Source organism: Pelophylax lessonae, assembly GCF_965119305.1.
Source record: "Pelophylax lessonae genome assembly, chromosome: 2".
Classification (NCBI taxonomy): domain Eukaryota; kingdom Metazoa; phylum Chordata; class Amphibia; order Anura; family Ranidae; genus Pelophylax; species Pelophylax lessonae.
The window spans coordinates 319,653,578-319,673,096 of NC_138769.1; the positions used below are offsets into that span (position 1 = coordinate 319,653,578).

General features: G+C 43.5%; 1 protein-coding gene across 5 annotated transcripts in view; it reads left to right on the plus strand.

Annotated features, from left to right (window-relative positions):
* The window catches only part of RPS6KA1 (ribosomal protein S6 kinase A1), a 261,494-nt gene that overhangs the window by 204,769 nt on the left and 37,206 nt on the right, over positions 1 to 19,519 (plus strand). For all 5 annotated transcript variants that reach the window (XM_082246058.1, XM_082246059.1, XM_082246060.1 and 2 more), the window contains 5 exons: positions 3,867 to 3,947; positions 4,072 to 4,151; positions 8,017 to 8,123; positions 10,341 to 10,378; positions 10,466 to 10,608. In XM_082246058.1, the coding sequence (XP_082102184.1) occupies positions 3,867 to 3,947; positions 4,072 to 4,151; positions 8,017 to 8,123; positions 10,341 to 10,378; positions 10,466 to 10,608 (449 nt within the window). The remainder of the gene's footprint in view (positions 1 to 3,866; positions 3,948 to 4,071; positions 4,152 to 8,016; positions 8,124 to 10,340; positions 10,379 to 10,465; positions 10,609 to 19,519) is intronic.

Genomic DNA, 19,519 nt, shown 5'->3' on the forward strand with positions numbered 1-19,519 from the left:
TAGTTTTTATGCTGGTGCCCTTGAAGTGATCTGGGACCCCCTTCTTCCATTCACACAATGCGTAGGTGTGTTGATTGGTGGTATCTGTCCTCATGTCCATCACCCAAAGTTTCCTGTCCTTGGAATATGTTCTCAGAACTGAGAGTAGTTGTTCCTCTGTCCAGTTCTCTCCCTTGATTCCAATCACCAGACCATGACCGATAAGGACATTTTCTTCTCTGCACCACCGGGCTGCAGCGGCAGGGTCCATTTCTGTGCGAACAGCAATTTTTTCACTGAGAGGGAACTGTTGCAGGACCGTAGAGATCCCGGACGAGCCCCCACGTGTAGCACCACCCCCGCAGGAGCTGCTGATTAGATTATTGGGTCTACGTCCTGCCTTCCAACCCCTGAAATTGGCTCGAACCCTCCCTAGGCACAACTGACACGAAATGGGACTATAATACCAAATGGCTACAGGAGAACACAGTTCAGGATATATCACCCCAATAAGTAATAATAACTTGTTACCTTTCTCCAGCCGCAGTCCCTCTGGGTGACACAAGGTGCAACACACAGACTTTTGCTTAACCAAAGTAGCTTTACTGAGAGTTAAAGTACAAGTTGACTCCAAAAGACATCACAAGAGTCAACTAAGAAAGATAAAGTTATTGACACAATAATAAACAATATGATTAAGATAGCTATTTTTGTATACTTATGCAACTAAAAGATAACTCATAGGCTTTCTTTTAGCCAATTCAGGCTATACTTTACACACGTCTAGTCTCTTGTATCAGGTAGGCAGAACCTATTTGAATCCCATACACAGTTCCTTCCTTTTGGTTTGGAATCTTCGCTAGCAATCGTTGGTGCACAAGCTATTTGTAATCCGAAAGTAAGGATATATAGTCAAAAGGGGTGAGAAAAAAAAAGGTTACAATCACCCGCAATGTTACTGCGTAATTGGGCGTATTAATCTTCTTAGTGGTGCATATATAGGCCCCTGACACCTTATGTACTTGTGTTTAAATGCTTAGTCTCCTGGAAGGTGCACTAGGCCGCTGAGTGTACTGCGTACTATCTGAAGTGTAGTTAGCACCGGCTAAAGTTACTTTCTTCCAAGCGAGAAACAGATTTGGGCATGTGCCCTGCTCACCAAACGGCCTCTTTCTTCCCGAGCTCTCCACCTCCGATTTCTGTCACCAGCCGCGCTTGTGGTTAGATGTGGGCAACACCAGTCTCTGCAGAGCATCAATGGGTTCTCTGGGAAGGCTCCTTTACTGAAGATGAAATGCTTCCACTCCGTCACTTCAGGCTCAGGCTTCAGGCCTAGTCCGCAGCATCAGCCCACATCACTTGCTTCCTTCTAGCTGTTGTGTCAGGAGACAAGAGAGAGAGCCTGGCTCCTCCCTTCCTTTATAAAGCTTCCCCCAAAAGGCTGTGCGGTGAAGCAATGCACCCTGGTGTTCCAACTGAATTGTGGGTATCGTAGTATCTGATGAACATCACCAAGCTGCAGTGTGGCAGTTTGGCCACTAGAAACTTCTGATGAAAACCACCAAGCTGCAGTGTGGCAGTTTGGCCACTAGATGGAGCCGAGTTTCTTCAAAATGTTATACAGTCTACTAATGAACAATTGTAAATGGGAGGATGCCCGCTACACTAGTCCTAGAGAGCAAGAGCATAAGCCCAATGGTCTGAAGACTTGAAGCTTTGTCCGTCAGTGAACCTCAGAGAAAAGGATTTTACGGTAAGACAAAAATTCAGTTTGTTATTTTTTTAAATTGCCTTTTTTTGTTTATAGCGCAAAAAATAAAAACTGTAGTGGTGATCAAATACCACCAAGAGAAAGCTCTGTTTGTGGGAAAAAGGACATGTTTTTCTTTTTTGGGTGCAGCACCACAGACCTACGCAATTATCACAAAATAACGCAGTGCCATTTCGCAAAAAATGGCCTGGTCATGAAGGGGGGTAAATCTTCCGGAGGGAAAATTGATAAAGGCAGAAAACTAATGCTGCCATCTAAGGACTAGAGAGCTGTAATATGTGAATATTTTTGTTTTGAGTTCAGATATGCTTATTTAATTTTATAGTTTGTTAGAGTTAGACTGGGAATATTAATGTGGGAATATTACTTCGAGAATCTGAAACAAGCCATACTGTATACCGAAACCAAATCAAGACCTGACACTTCGCCAAGGTACATTTCCAGTGCCATATAATGACAATATGCATATGACTTTAAATGTTCTAGCAAACCATAGCTTATTAAAGACAGAATATTAACCACTTAAGGACCAAGCCTATTTCTGACATGATGTTTACAAGTTAAAAATCAGTATTTTTTGCTAGAAAATTACTTGGATCCCCCAGCACTTTTTTAAAAAATGTGCATTTTACTGTAGTAAAAAAAAAAAAAAAAACTACACAAAGTTAGCCCAATTTTTTTTGTATATTGTTAAAGATGTCACGCTGAGTAAATGGATACCTAACTTTTTACGGTTTCAAATTGCACTCACTCGTGGAATGGCGACCAACTACAGTATTTAAAAATCTCCATAGGCAACGTTTTTAAACATATTTTTTTAACGGTTATCAGTTAGAGTTAGAGGAGGTCTTTTTCTAGAATTATTGCTCTGGCGATCGCGACGATACCTCACATGTTTGGTTGGAACACCGTTTTCATTTTCAGCCGCGACTAATGTATGCGTTTTCTTTCATGTGCAAGCTCATGGTGATGGGGGCACTTTCAAATTTTTTAGCAGCCGAGTAAACTGGAAGGGATGTCGTGACGTCACTTCCTGGGTACTACATCGGAGACCCAATCAAAGCCGAATCAGGCTTTTTTCGGGACTCCAACCATCCAGCGGATGTGCTAGCTGGTGGGAGACCCGGGCAGAACTGCAGGAGGGTGGGGGGGGGGGACACGTCCTCTCCCGCTCACTGGGATAACGGCCGAGCAGCTGCTGAGCCGCATCGGCTGTTATCTCCTGAAAGCTAACCGCCAGTTCTAAAAAACAGTAATGGGTTGATGCCTTTAGCTGCAGGCATCATCCCGGTACAACCACATCTGCAAGCTGACATACAATGAAAGGTGTAATTCTGCTTTAAAACGAACCTCCATGAATTACATTAGTTTCTTCAATCAATTTTTACCTACTAAAAGCCTACTTATTTACAGTATATCCGTTAAAGGTACAGTGCATCTGGAAAGTATTCACAGCGGTTCACTTTTTCCACATTTTGTTGTTAAAGCCTTATTCCAAAATGAATTAAATTCATTATTTTCCTCAAAATTCTACAAAATACTCCATAATGACAACATAACATAAAATGTGGAAAAAGTGAAGCGCTGTGAATACTTTCCAGATGCCCTGTAGATCAGTGCACTTCTTGGTAGTTGTGTTGATCTAACAGATCAAATCTTCAGCAAATCATTGCTACTATTCATCTTACTCTAATTTCTTGGGGGATACTTTTTATTTCAAAGAGTAAATGCTTAAAACTGTATTTGTCGGTTTATGCTGACGCATTGTAACCTGTTTCTTCGTCTTGGAACTTGCGTATATGCATGATGCCCTAAAAAAAGGTTTTAAAAATGAGTGTTGCCGGCATTATTCACCTAAATGGAAAAACATTTAATCGTTATCTGCTAGCAAAGAGCTGTTCATTTTATCTATTATATTAGGCAGTCACACATATAGTACCAGTTGCCTAGCATATTATGACATTTTTTTTTTTCTAAGAATAAATTAGCAGATTCTGTGATGTGTATACATCATTATTGTTAGCACTGTATGTCTTGTTTAAAGGGTGTGAATTACATATTAACCACAGCAGAGTGTGTTGTTTTTGTTTTGTTTATCTCTCCTATGTATTTAAAGTAAGAGACCGTGTAAGAACCAAAATGGAACGTGATATTTTGGCTGAGGTGCACCACCCATTTGTAGTGAGGCTTCATTACGGTAAGTTTGGGCCAGTGCTTCTATGGAGGATTTTAATGATATGAAAAATTGCATTTTGATAGCAGTGAATCATGTTTATTGTAAAACACGCCTGTTGACTGAAATTGATGTTCTCTTATGACAGCATTCCAGACAGAGGGCAAACTTTATTTGATCTTGGACTTTTTGCGTGGTGGAGACCTCTTTACTCGTCTTTCAAAGGAGGTTTGTATAAAAACATCTCTCCCAAAATTTTAACGTCTATACCCCCTTTTTGATTTTCTATTCATTCAGTTTGCAATTAGTCCTCCTGAACCCCAATTGCCACTTTCAGTGAGTACTAGCATTAAAGTGCATCAGTAGCTACAAAAGAAAAACTGACTAATCAAGGATTAGAGATATTTATTTATTTACAACAATCCCCTTTTATTTTGGAATGGTGCAGGCCCTTTCTTACATTGAGCTAAATAATGAATACATTTTCTCATTTCACGGGCCTAAGGGTCAATTGGCACAAATCATTGTTTCTAGTCGATGCAGAAGCAAGGTCATCGTCCTCCGGGACCCTTTCTTTGCAGTGGGTGGATGTTTCCCTATACCTTTGGGTAGTTGTTTTACACAATACCTTCAGTTGTATGTTATGTAACCTTAAGACCAAACTGAAGGCATGGTGCAACTTTCCTCTCTCTAATTGGCCGTATCAATCTGCTAAAATTTAAAATTCTTCAGAAATTTACATAACTTTTTTTTTTTCCGACTCCTCTCAATGGCTCCCTAAATCCTTTTTTTTTTTTTTTTTTTTTTTTTTTTTTTTAACAAACTATTTGCGTCCTTTTTATTGGGTTCTCCTACACCTAGATATACATTTTCTACCCTGATCAGACCAACCTCCCAGGACAGGCTAGCCTTGCCAGACTGTCACAAATTCTTCCTAGCCTCTCAGTTAGTGATGGCGCATTGGTGGCTGCAACCTGATGTCTCCAAAGCCGGCCATAGATGGATTGAATCTCGGCCAATTCAGCAACAGCCAGCCAAGATTCGAACTATGCATGGGCAGGATGATTGTACCCAAGTCGATCCATTGATCGACTTGGAACCAACCAGCATGTCAGATTTTTAGAATGCGCTTATTGCAAGTGCCTATAGCCGCTAGTATTAACCACGGTGTTCTCCCAACAGGACAGGGAAGGCTCCCCACGCCCCTTCAACACCCCCCCCCCCCCACACTAGTAAAACACAATAGCTCCGTGGGAGGGATTCCCCCATCAACGCTGAGTGTGTTAGGGGAAATTGAGTGATTTTCTTCCCTGCAACCATGGAAAATTGCTTTATCTATGGCCGGCATAACTCTTCCACCTTGCTAGAGGCAGCTATATGGCAATCCCTGCAAGCCGATGTAGCACCCTCCTAGGTAGGTGCTAGGAAAAGTATAGTCTGCTCTGCTTGCTTCACAGGGGAGCCTGATCAGTAGATAGGCCTGTTGCATGTGTCCATGTGTGATTCATCTGGTCTGAAGGAATGTCCCCACTGTATCCAATAGGGGAGCCTGTTGGATAATGGAGGAAACCCAATTAGTGACACACAGGCTTTTATGGCTATCCCAGTGGGTAGGCACAACAGTGGTGCATCCTGTGATATGTTATAAAAGCCACGGGCACATGTGACAGGGGTCTTTGGGCAGGAAGCCAGGTCCCAGTAAGAGGGTGACGGCTGTCTCTCCTCCTGCTGCTAAGGAAGGTGGTCACGAGCAGTCGGCCTTGTGGACCAGAAGTGTAGTGCTGAGCCAGGAGGTCCAATGGATACTGACAGTGGCGCAAGTGACAGAGCAACCTGAGAAAAAACAGTGTCCATGAGTAACAGGGAGCTTGCCGGGGGTCTACCCAGGAAGGGGACCACTCCAGTGAGAGTCAGTCGACGGGAGCTAACACACACAGCAAGTGAGAAAAGGGTTTGCCAAGTTAGGACCCTGAAGGTTTAACACAACAGGATCACATTTAATACCTTCACTTCAGTGGCAGAGTGAAGTAGTGGCCTTGCCACCTTCTACACATAGATGTCCTCTATATTGTGCATAGTTCTAAGTTGGAGTATCCCACTCATCCCTTCTCCCATCCAAGTTCCAATAAAAACACAGAAAACACAAATCCCCTGGACTGTTCTTTGTCTGAGCCAAGTGTTAAAGTGACAAATTTCTACAGACTGTTGCTACGGGTAACCCAGGGGAATCCAATCTCAGCAGCTCTCTAGGGGGTAGTGCTACACCTCCAATTCCTATTGTTCAGAGGACACAAAGCTCCTTATCGCACTCCCTTGATGCACACCACCATAAAGGCCTGGAGGTTGGGTCTCCGATTGGACCCCCTGTCCCCGACTTACCTCTGTCCTCATACTTTTTTGTGGTTAAATGCCTCCCTTCCACATTTCTATGCGCTCTCCAATCCTCTTGCCTGGACCAAGTATACACTTAGAACATTGGAACACATAGTCCGGAACGTCTCCTTCCCTTTAATACTCTTTTCTCCATATTTGACCTCCTTACCGCACTACTATTTTTGATATTTCCATAATTCCCATGCCTTCAGTGGTCAGTTTCCAGGTCATCAGGTAGCTCTCCTACTCAGAACTTTAATCCATGCTCTGTGTCCAGGTCATGAAAAAGCCCACCTCGGTATTGTATCAGCATCTTGTCATGCCTGCTATCCCTGAATTGTGTACACTTAAACGGAAGTTGCACTCTGTCCCTGAGATGAATGAGGATGATTGGTCAGAATTATGAGACTTTCTCTTCAAACATCTGGTGTCCGCCAAAATAAGCTGACTCAATTTACAATCTTTCACCGTGCCTATTCTGAATAGGCTTAACAGAATGAACCAGGATATTTCCTCAGCCTGCTGGAGATGCACACATCCAACAGGCATTTTTTTCCCCGTATTCTGGACGTGTCCGGCAGTCTCTTACTGGAAGAATGTGCTAGATGTCATTACCTCCACTACTCACATTTGTATTGCTCTCATGCCTAGGTATTGTTTACTGTGCATGGTAGAAGACCTTTGTTACCACAGTGGCAGAGAGGACCCTCCTATTTTATGTCAGGAAAGCTAATATCATGTGTTGGAAAAAAATCTGTAATTCTGTATCAACATGCTTACCTTAAATGAGTCTGATCAAATTGGCTTAATAGTCCCTCCACAGTCACACCTGCAGATACTTGATGTTCCCTGTTTGGTATTTTTGGGAAGGCCCCTAATTATTCATCTCTATAGGCATTGTATCCTCTCACTCTTTCTCATAATTTGTGTTGGAGCCATGTACTAAAGGATTCATTTTGTAGTCTGTTTTATGGTTTATTTTTCTTGGCTCTGCCCCTGCATGGGCTCTAAGACTGTGTTTTTGCTTTTTTTATGCGTTGTCTGAAAACTCAAAATGTAAAAACAAAAATTAATTATTTACACTACAGTTAATCCAGGCACAATTAGTGTATTCTTTGCTTAAACTGTTGCTTTCCCTATTGTGTCTTGCCCAAGCTGGCTCTACAGGTCAGCCACAGAGTTGCTCTGACAGCAGATCTGTTTCAGTTCACATTGTCAGTAAGATAGAGCACAACAGAGTCTGCCGCTGCCTGCACCATGTACTTCATTGTGCAATGTGCTTGGGTGTTCAGTGCGGTCCTACACCTTTAAGGAGGGGTGGGCTCCCTCCAGTCACCTGTCCTCCATCTATCCATCAGAATACATGTGCTCCCACTGTGGAGACTCTTTAAAGGTAGAGTTAGGGACTGCAGATATCAGGGTGCCTTGCCATGGCCTGCAGCTTACTCATGTATTTGCAAATGTGTGCAACTAAACCCCCCTTTTTAACGCATACTGTTAGATGGGGTTATTTGGTTGGTCACAGGTTGGTTGGGAAGTTGTGACTGGAAATTCCTTGGCTTTTATTTACATGACTTTGCCCTTCCTGTGCTCCTTGCTGTTTAGACCAGTTAGAGGTGGAGGAAGTGACTCCTTTTTGTATTCAAACTTCTCTAGTAATGCACTTACAAGCAATGTTGTTATGATATATATATATTTATTTTTTGCCATTGCTTTTTAGGTCATGTTTACGGAGGAGGATGTCAAGTTTTACCTGGCTGAGCTGGCTCTGGGCCTTGATCACCTGCATAGTTTGGGGATTATCTATCGTGACCTCAAGCCTGAGAAGTAGGCATAATTAGTTTGTTGCTCAGTACATGTTATAATCTAGTATTTATATATAGTGCAATAATTTTGCAATGTAACCTAAAATTTTAAGTGGATTTTTAAAAATGAAGTCTTGATTTTTGGAGTTTACATTGTAAGGCTACAGCTACACACGTGAGTTAATCTCCTGCCAATCTCCTAGTTTACAAGTCACTGTGGAGTCCTAGCCTAGGGCAGTGATGGTGAACCTTGGCACCCCAGATGTTTTGGAACTACATTTCCCATGATGCTCAACTACACTGCAGAGTGGTTGAGCAACATGGGAAATGTAGTTCCAAAACATTTGGGGTGCCAAGGTTCCCCCTCACTGGCCTTGGGTAATTGTATTGGAGACGTTGTTTATGGCCAGGTTTACCCTTATACTTCCCTGATACATTAGTCATACATGTGTGTATTGCATAAGCATTTAACAGACACTCTCTGGGAAATTGGGGATAGTCTAAATAGTACAAACTCCCACAATTTTTTGGAAGATGTATTTGCAGAGAGTATCACAAAACTATTGTTTACATTGTACATTCCAGCGTACAGGCTTCCCCAGCAGCTGATAATGCCAAGGAATAGTAGAGTGTGTCCGCTATGAATGTTCGGAGTAGAAAGTCCCCCAAAACTTCCAGAAATGTCAAAATTGATGAGGGTTAATACAGAGCCATTTATAAAAATGAGATTACATTTGTCAGGAGAGGAAGCTTTTGTAACTAATCTTCCACTAAAGTGGAATTTAAACCCAAAAGCAAACATTTACTATTTTGCAGCTAACAAACTCTCTGATGTAATGCCTTTATTCATTTTATTTTTTAGGCTTTCTTTCTTATATTTTAACTTGGTTTTCAACAGAACAAGCTATCCTGCAGATGTAGCAGTTAGATGGATGAGACAAATCTTTATGTAAATTTATGTAAAACTTTTATCCCAAAAGGAAAAATTGCTGTAACTGCTTCCAACACTCCCCCTTCCCAGATTAACAATGTTGATGTCCAAAGGTTCCCCTGTACTCCTTTCATCTAGATTGGGAACTCTAATACAGAAAGTGTGTTATCTACCAGATCACCAGTGAAAACAAAGGGGGAAAAAACCTAAAAAAAAAAAAGAAAACTAATTCAGCCACCACATCTAAGGATTAGCAAGCCGCAATATGACATTTTCGGTGTGGGGTTTATTACGGCTTTAAGCTGCTCTGTACAGATCAGTGACAGTGTCCCTTTAAAGGGGGAAGGTTAGTGTGTTAATGTTGCCATTCCTTTTTATATTATGTTTGTAGATTATAAATTAGAGACAAGTGGCTCAGTCAGTTTCCGGTCTCTTTACTGCTGAGATAATCAATTACTCACCTAGGAAGTGCATTGTTTTCAACAAGTTGGCCAGCTTTTTACATCTAGGTGACCGTTTTACAAATATACAGTTCTATTTGTTCTAGTACCTTGTCGCAGCCATTTAGGCTACATTCACACTGGTGATTAGATCTGGTGGGATTAGTAGTAGCAGGAATCGCTATAGGCCGCCGGCCCTGTTCACTATAATGGCAGGTTTCCAATGGCAGCAGCTATTCTTGGCTCTCTGCACAGCCAGCAATTGTCTGTGGTAATTGCTGCTGGATGCACTTTGTGCAGCAGCAATCACCACAAAAAATCCCTTGGCTGTGCAGAGAGATACGAATAGCTGCAGCCCCGTGTGACCTGGAGAACAGCGCCGGTGGCCGCACTTAGTTGCTGCAAGCTATAGCAGGAATCTTTAATTCCTGCCACTACTATTCGCACTGGCCCAACTCACCAGTGTAAATGTAGCCTTAGTGTGTAATTTTTACCAATATGCTGCACTTTGCTGGTAACTGCTTTTAAACACCTGGGAGAAACCTAATGAGAGGCTGGGTATTATATCATTAGTTGTTCACAGTTAATTCTAGCATGGACACGTTAATGTTGTCTTCAGAATCAAGTGAGCAAATGTTTCAAAAGAAATTGGAAAAGGGTAAATTTAAGTTGGTCACAAGTTGGAATTGTTTTGGTCCATTAACTGCCTGGTCCTAGGCATTTGTCCAGCCCTGGTTAATCATTTCTTCTTCTGGTGCAGCTGTAAATCTGGATGTTTTTGAATTTAAAAAAAAAAAAAAAAGTACACTCTTAGGTGAATTTGAAATGTGAATGTTAAGTAACATTGTGCATCTGTTAAATATTACAGCATTTTGCTGGATGAGGAAGGTCACATCAAGTTAACAGGTAGGTCTGCTTTTGATATTCTTGCTGAAATGCTTCACCTACCTACCACGTAGATGTACATGCTGTTCACCCTGTAATCTCTTTCAGATTTTGGACTAAGTAAAGAGTCAATAGATCATGAGAAGAAAGCATTCTCATTCTGTGGGACAGTGGAGTACATGGCTCCAGAGGTTGTGAATCGGCAGGGACATTCGCACAGTGCAGATTGGTGGTCTTATGGCGTGCTTATGGTAATCACCTTTAAATAATATTTAAGCGTCTGTCTTTTTGTATAATAAGCTTTTCCATTTTTAACATTTCTTATATGGTATTATTTTGTTTTTTTTCCTTCATACATTCTCTGCTTTAAGGTAAGAAAATTCTGTGCAGATGATTCCTCCCCCAGCCTCCCGCTTATACTTGCCTGAGCCAAATTTTGATCCAGTGCTTTGCCTGAGAGCAGGTGCTGTCTTCGTTTTCTCCCTCCTCACAGGGCAGATTGGGCTCCCTCTGCTGTCAGTCAAATTCTGTGATGATGGAGCAGTGGGCGAGATTAATCCACACTGTCCATGCCTATAGATGCAGACAACGTGGCTCAGGATAAAGCTAGCATGAGTGCCCCCATAGGAAGCAGCTTCCTATGGTGGCACTTGCAGAAGAGGAGCCACCAGGAGCACCCGCGTGGAACCCCAGAAGAGAAAGATTAAGGCTGCTCTGTACAACATCATTGCACAGAGCAGGTAAGCATGACATGCTTTAGTCACTTTACGAGTGTGTGACAATACGTCTATATTCATATTCTAGGTCAGGAGACCACAGGGCTTACCAAATTGGTCAAAATACTTACATAGAAACATAGAATGTGTCGGCAGATAAGAACCATTTGGCCCATCTAGTCTGCCCAATATATCTGAATCCTATGAATAGTCCCTGGCCCTATCTTATATGAAGGATAGCCTTATGCCTATCCCATGCATGCTTAAACTCCTTCACTGTATTTGCAGCTACCACTTCTGCAGGAAGGTTATTCCATGCATCAACTACTCTCTCAGTAAAGTAATACTTCCTCATATTACTTTTAAACCTTTGCCCCTCTAATTTGTGGTAGTTTTTCTTCTTTTAAATATTCTCTCCTCCTTTTATCGAGTTGATTCCCTTTATGTATTTAAAAGTTTCTATCATATCCCCTCTGTCTCTTCTTTCTTCCAAGCTATACATGTTAAGGTCCTTTAACCTTTCCTGGTAAGTTTTTTCCTGCAATCCATGTACTAGTTTAGTAGCTCTTCTCTGAACTCTCTCTAGAGTATCTATATCCTTCTGGAGATATGGCCTCCAGTACTGCGCACAATACTCCAAGTGAGGTCTCACCAGTGTTCTGTACAGCGGCATAAGCACTTCTCTCTTTCTACTGCTTATACCTCTCCCTATACATCCAAGCATTCTGCTGGCATTTCGTGCTGCTCTATTACATTGTCTTCCCACCTTTAAGTCTTCTGAAATAATTACTCCTAAATCCCTTCAACAAGGTTCAGAATGAGCAACTTAAAGCGGTATTAAACCCAAAAGCAAAACTTTATTATATTGGTGCTTACCAATTATTCTCAGTTATGCAAGCTTATGATCAGAACTGACAAATTAAGTGTCACCTGGTAGTAAGGTCAAGGCCAGTTCCCTTTACATGAGTCCCTGTGGCTACTGCATTCTCTTTGCATTCCGCCACAGGGATCGGTTTGGATGCAAACAAGGCTTAAAGCAATAAAATTGTGCTATTTGACATTTATTATTAATTTTATTAGCTCATATTTCTCTGTTTTATAGTATTCAGTTTTGAGCAGGGAATGTTTATAGCCACATGTTTTACTGGCATCTATATTTATCTTGAGTTTTTAAATAATTGAGGAGTTTATAAATGACTGGGCGCTGTAACATTCTAATCCTGGACTCTCCAGAGTCATCCCCAACCACCAATAATTGCAGTACTATAACATTAACCTTGCAGTATAGCCATTGCTCTTATACCATCTTTTCTTGTCTTCCCCGTTTATTATTATATTAGTGCTAATGTTGTTTTTTTGTCTGGCTAAAAAATGAACATACTTGAGGGGTCTTTCCCTATGTTTACTGAGCATGCCATGCTGTTTGCAACATTCCAGGCACATAGTTTGTCTAATGGCATGCCTGTTTAGTTCTGATCTGCAGGTAGAACATAAAATTCAGAAAGAAATTAGTCACAAATAGCTACTCACTAGTGTCTTGGTGAACAAACCGCATCATGAAAGCCAAGGAACACACCAGACAGGTCAGGGAAAAAGTTGTGGAGAAGTTTAAAGCAGGGTGGGTTATAAAAAAATATCCCAAGCTTTAAACATCCCACGGAGCACTGTTCAATCCATCATCCTGTAGCAGGTTTTCCAGGCATTGAGCCTGATGTGGGTCTGCCATTGTTACCGGTTACCTCTACAGTCCATGTGAGCTGCTACCCTAGGTGTGAGAACTGGGACATTGACAACTTCGGCATCTTTGTTTTGTGGTTTTATTGTAGATAAACGGGATGGGAGAAGGGAATAAGTGGGATACTCCTTTAGGCTTAACTAAATACAATTTGGGACTTTATCCAGAAAAATGTCTGTTAGCGCTGCCTTGACGCCAGCCGACGCTAGCCAGCGCTTACTGATGCTTGGAACACACTGTAACTTGACAGAAGTGCTGAATCCTGGACTCTAGATCCAAAAGACTCAGGACTGTGAAGCATAAAACTACTGACACTGCTGCAATGCAAAGTCTCTGACCACTCTCTACAACCTGGCATTGACTGGAGGTAGCTTGCGGTGAATTTCTGTATAGCTGCAACTCTCAACTGGTGCTCTGTACAATTTAGGGCCCAAACCGCAGGCGCCCCCTTTACTACTTCAGCTCTTCAGGGTCACTGACTATGTACCCCCTCTACTACTTCAGGGTTCTCAACCTAGGTACCCACTTTATAGCTAGCTGACCCTGGATCCCAGAACCTCCTCCAGAGTGGTCTCCTCTAACTCTTCAGGCAGACCCCCAGGGGCAATCCTCGGTACTCACGACCTATGTAGGCTTTCCTGGGACTGGACCCCTCTCTCTCTCCGCTGGTTCTCGGCACACCGGATCCCCTCAGCTCAACTCAGCACTCTCTGGATTCTCGGGTGGCACCCCGAGACATCCTCTTCCTCAGACAGCAGGAGAGACAGCCGTCCTCTCCCTCCTGGGACTCTGCTCCCGCCAAAGACACTGAATCATGCACTCCCCTCAGACTTTTACCCACTCCCATAATCCTCTGTGGCAGAATCTGCCTTCTGGGGTAGTTACAAGCCTGAATGTATCTCTGATTGGGTTTTCTTCACTGCCCAATGAGAAGCCTCTCACAGGGCCAGCGAGGAGACTCTCCTCTCAGACACAGTTGGTAGCCATGACAACCTACCTGCACAAAAGAAAACTTGGCTCTGCTGTTAGGCAGACAAAGCCCACTATATTTTAACTAGCACCTATCTGTAGGGTGCTACACCCACCCCACACCAAAATGAGTCAGGTCCCTCTGACTCTGAGGCAGCCGCCTCCTATCAAAACTCTGCCAAAAATCAGGAGTATCCCAAAAACCTGGAAAAGGGAAAAAGGGAAAAACTAATTTACAAATAAATTACTGTAAAAAAATAGATCTTTACACTCTGCTGTACATGTATATTACACCGTTTAAGGTGCATGATAACTGATGCACCTCCCACCAAAAGTAACATCACAGGGGTCCAGCGGGCACCCCCCCCCCCCCCACCAAAGTTCTTGGACACTTGAACTTTGTAGCAACATCTTCATCTGTAAAGACTGTGGATGAAGTACCCCACAGCCATTTATAATCCACAAAAAATCCTGGCCCGATGGCCCAAGGGATCTAGCACAAAAACAACTTTCCAGCAGACCCGGGCCCGATGGCCCCATAAGGTCTGACATTGCAACACTTGACTTTCAAAAGACCCTGGCCCGATGGCCCAAGGGGTCTGCTTTAAACTTGAAACACTTGTAAACTTGAATTCAGCAATACATCTTTTTAAAGTTTCCTTGGTCAGTTGTGGTAGCCAGTCGGCCACACAGTTTTTTTCCGTTTTCTCTGCTCCTGAATCTTCTCCTTTGAAATAGAATATTTGCAGCCCTCAAATGTAACAGTCAGGGTGAGGGATCCGAACAGACTTCTTGCTCATTCTTGACTCTGATGGACCTCCACTCTGTCTTTATAGATGGAGCACCCAATGTTCCACTGAGTCTTTACCCTGCTGAACTTTTCCGGTAATTTCTCCTCCAGTGAGTCCCTGTATGGCTTAGGGACAAACAAGAAATACCAGATCATTTCGTCACACAAAAAGTCTCTGAATTTCTCTACCATTAGCATCACCTCATTACTTGTGCTGGTGGGTGAAGCTTGAATTACCACAGGCTTTTCAGGCTGTCTGATGCTAATGGGGGCAGATCCTGCCATGCCTGCTGAGGTTGATATGTCCTCCGGTCACCGGTGCTGGCAGGAATCCCCTCCCAATGGAACTCTGCGACCGAGTCCCCCTTTCACACATTGCAGGCCCACTGACTACTGGCAGGGCCTCAAGGTGCATCACCAGCCGTAACATGCCCCTCAAGGCTTCACGGAGGAACTTAGACTCAGTCCCGGTCACTTCTTGAGTAAGGTCTGACTTCCACATAACGGAGAGCTTCTTTGGACGGCCCTCACTCTTCTCTGCCCTGATTAACAGATCGCCACATTGCCCACATTGAACCCACGCCTGCACCCTCAGAGTAATGGTGGCACATTGGGGACATACCACTCCAAGGAACTCTCGACCTCCGGTGCACAACGTGAGTCCGCCGTCCGGCACCATCCGGACACCGGTATCCCATACTAGGGGGGGATCGGGCTGTTGGATCTGCTCCTCGATTTGCTCTGCAGGGTTTTTGCCCATGGTGGCAGTAATAGCGGGAAAACTCTTCGCTCCTCTGGTGAATGACATGCCTCCTTCTCCTACACGTGTCTCCCGCACGGCCGCACCCGAAGGAGGGGATATTAATAGAGTCAATATATAAATAGTGCAGCACTAAATGACTGGTGAATACATGTGCATCAATAAAAATTATACCACATGAATTGGATACAATAAACCGCAGGCGCCCCCTTTACTACTTCAGCTCTTCTGGGTCCACTGACTATGTACCCCCTCTACTACTTCAAGGTCCTCAACCTAGGTACCCCCTTACAGCTAGCTGACACTGGATCCCAGAACCTCCTCCGGAGTGGTCTCCTCTAACTCTTCAGGCAGACCCCCAGGGGCAATCCTCAGTACTCACGACTAGGGATGATCGAACTTTTGAAAAGTTTGGTTCGACCAGAACACCCGAACTTCCCGAAAGTTCGGGTCCGGTTTCCAGAACCCCATTGAAATCAATGGGACCCGAACTTCGGTAATCAAAAAACACCATTTTGAAGCCCTAAAACCCAATAAATGCCCCTAAAAAGAGCCTAGGGTTCTGGGTCATGCCCCAGGGACTATTAATCACAAAAAAAAAAGTTCTTAAAAATTGTCGTTTTTGATAGAGAGCCAATTATTGAAAAAAAAGAGATTTCTTTGGATTTAGTGTCTGGGGGGTCTAAAAAGTGTACCTGTGACGTTTCAGCTCTGTAGCATGTCCAGAACCAGAAAAAAATGATAATTTTTCTTAGCGCAGGGATGGGGTTCCTCTACTTTCACACCTGGGCGTTTTTGTTTTAGGCGTTTATTGGGCATTTTTTGGGCGTCTTTGGAGGCAGGCATGACATCTGAACTTCTGTATAGGGATATATATATATATATATATATATATATATATATATATATATATACACACACACACACACACACACACACACACACACACACACACACACACACACACACACACACACACACACACACACACACACACACGTGTGAAAGTAGCAGAACCCCATCCCATATATATACCCCTATACAGAAGTTCAGATGTCATGCCTGCCTCCAAAGACGCCCAAAAATGCCTAATAAACGCCTGCAACAAAAACACCCAGGTGTGTTGTTGCAGGCGTTTATTACAGGCGTTTATTGTATATATACACGCATACAGGTGTGATAGGAGCGGAACCCCATCCCTGCAAATAATTTCATTAGCGCAGGGATGGGGTTCCGCTACTTTTACACCTATATATGTGTATATATACATATGTGTGTGTGTATATAAACCCCTACACAGAAGTTCAGATGTGATGCCTGCCTCCAAAGACATCCACAAAAAAGCCCAATAAATGCCTCAAACAAAAACGCCCAGGTGTGAAAGTAGCGGAGCCCCATCCCTGCTCTACTGCAATTCTAAGACAAACTATCTTTTTTCTCTGGCTGTCACCCTGACATGGATGAATTCGGTCACCCTGGCATACAAGGAGCGGAGCCCCATCCCTGCTCTACTGCAATTCTAAGACAAATCATCTTTTTTCTCTGGCGGTCACCCTGACATGGAAGAGTTTGGTCACCCTGGCATAGCAGTCAGTCAGTTCACCCTAAACTACACTACGGTCACCCTGACACTTAACACTTTCCCTACAGAAACTAGATTATTGAATCTAACTATAGTGGTATATAGTACCCTAACTACACTATATATCCCTTTCCTCACACTAATAATTGCTAAATTACACTTTTGCAGCAGGAGTAACAGAACTGCTTCCACTCTCTTCCACAGCCCCTGTATTACAGTGCTAGAGATTTGGCGGGGCTATGTTATATACTGGGGGGCGTATTCACTACTGATTGGCCTTTGGACCCCCTAGTCACTCCAATCACATTCCTAGCATCCTCCTGCCCCCTCAATTGGCTTTTACCGATGTTTCTGGTCCAATCACAGGCTTTTAAAGCCCAGTTCCTGTCCCATTGCATTTTGGTCGGTTCTGGTTGCCGAATTCCAAACTTTTTCTGCAAAAAGTTTGGAATTCGGCTGAATTTCGAACAGTCAATGTTTGGGTCGAACCGATGGTCGACCCGAACCGTTCGATCATCCCTACTCACGACCTGTGTAGACTTTCCTGGAACTGGACCCCTCTCGCTCTCCCCTGGTTCTCGGCACACCGGATTCCATCAGCTAAACTCAGAACTCTCTGAATTCTCAGGCGGCACCCCAAGACATCCTCTTCCTCAGACAAGCGTTCTCTCCCTCCTGGGACTCTGCTCCCGCTGAGACGCTGAGTCATGCACTCCCCTCAGACTTATACCCACTCCCTGCATCCTCTGCGGCAGAATCTGCCTTCTGGGGTAGTTACAAGCCTGAATGTATCGGATTGGGTTTCCTTCACTGCCCTCTCACAGGGCCAGTGAGGAGACTCCCCTCTTAGCAGACACACTTGGTAGCCATGACAACCTACCTGCACAAAAGAAAACATGGCTTTGCTGTTATGCAGACAAAGCCCACTATATTTTGCCTAGCACCTACCTGTAGGGTGCTACAATCTGAAAATGGAAAGAGTATGGCACAACTGCATAACCTACCATGACATGGGCGTCCACCTAACCTGAGATTGGCAGAGTCAGAGAGAGTAACATCATCAACCCACCTCTCTGACTCTGCCAATCTGAGCAGGCTTTGTATTCAATAATAGAATACATAGCTCACTGTGCTTGGCTCAGCGCGGTATACTGTATGTAGCCGAAGCTACGATTTATATACCAGTGCAGTATTCCCACACAGACAGCCAGGGCTTTAAGTGATTACATCTAATACTTACCTTGGAAATATTTGAGAGAATACACTTGCAGTACTTACCTTGGTGATTAAGTCGTAACCATTTTAACCGCTTTCGGACCGCCCGCCGCAGAAATACTGCAGCAGGCTGGCCCTCCTGCGCGAACCGCCATAGGTATATATCGGTCGCGCGCCTGCAGCTAGGGTGCGAGCGCGCGCCGGCGCACTCCCGCCTCCACTCAGTAGTGGGGACCGCCTGCCACCCGCGATCACTCCCCGCTGAGAGAGAACAACGGTCAGCTGTTGTAAACACAGCTGACCATTCTTCTCTCTGGAATGATTAGAGTGCCTGTGATCCTTCTATATAGGATCACAGGTCTCTATGATCATTTCACAAGCCCCACCCCCATACAGTTAGAATCACTCCTCCTAGGCTCACATTTAACCCCTTGATCACCCACAGTGTTAACCCTTCCCTGCCAGTGTCATTATTACCGTAACAGTGCATATTTTTAGCACTGATTACTGTAGTAATGTCACTGGTCCCCCCAAAAATGTCAAATTTCAGGGGTCCGGTCTGTCCACCACAATTTCGCAGTCCCGCTAAAAATCGCGAATCGCCGCTATTACTAGTAAAAAAAAAAAACAGTAAAAATGACATAAATCTTTCCCATAGTTAGTAGACATGATAACTTTTGCGCAAACCAATCAAAATATGCTTATTGCAATTTTTTTTTATTTTTTTTATTTTACCAAAAATATGTAGCAGAAAACAAATTGGCCTACAATGTTAAAAAAAAAAATTGATTTTGAATTTTTTTGGGGAATGTTATATAGCAGAAAGTGAAAAATATTGTTCTTTTTTTTTTTTTTCAGAATTGTCGCTCTTTATTTGTTTATAGCGCAAAAAATAAAAATCGCAGAGGTGATCAAATACCACCAAAAGAAAGCTATATTTGTGAGAAAAAAAGGACTCAATTTTGAGTACAGTGTCGCTCGACCGCGCAATTGTCCATAAAAGTAACACCATGCCGAATCACAAACAATGGCCTGGTCATTAAGGGGCAAATCCTTCCGAGCGTAGGGGCCATTCAATGGTATCAATTCCTTCAACCTCCAGGAACTGCCTGCATACTCTCGCCACATAAGACTGGGCATAGTCGTGGACCAGGAGGAACCAAGGACCCACTGCATCAGCGTAGGGTCAGACAATAGGTCCCAGGATTTCATCCTGATACCTAATGTTAGTCATGTGCCATTGTCTAGCCTGTAGAGGTCTGTGCGTTCCTTCATGGATATGCCTCCCTAGACCATCACTAACCCACCACCAAACCAGTCATGCTAAACGATGTTACAGGCAGCATAACGTTCTCCACAGCTTCTCCCAGACCCTTTTACGTCTGTCATATGTGC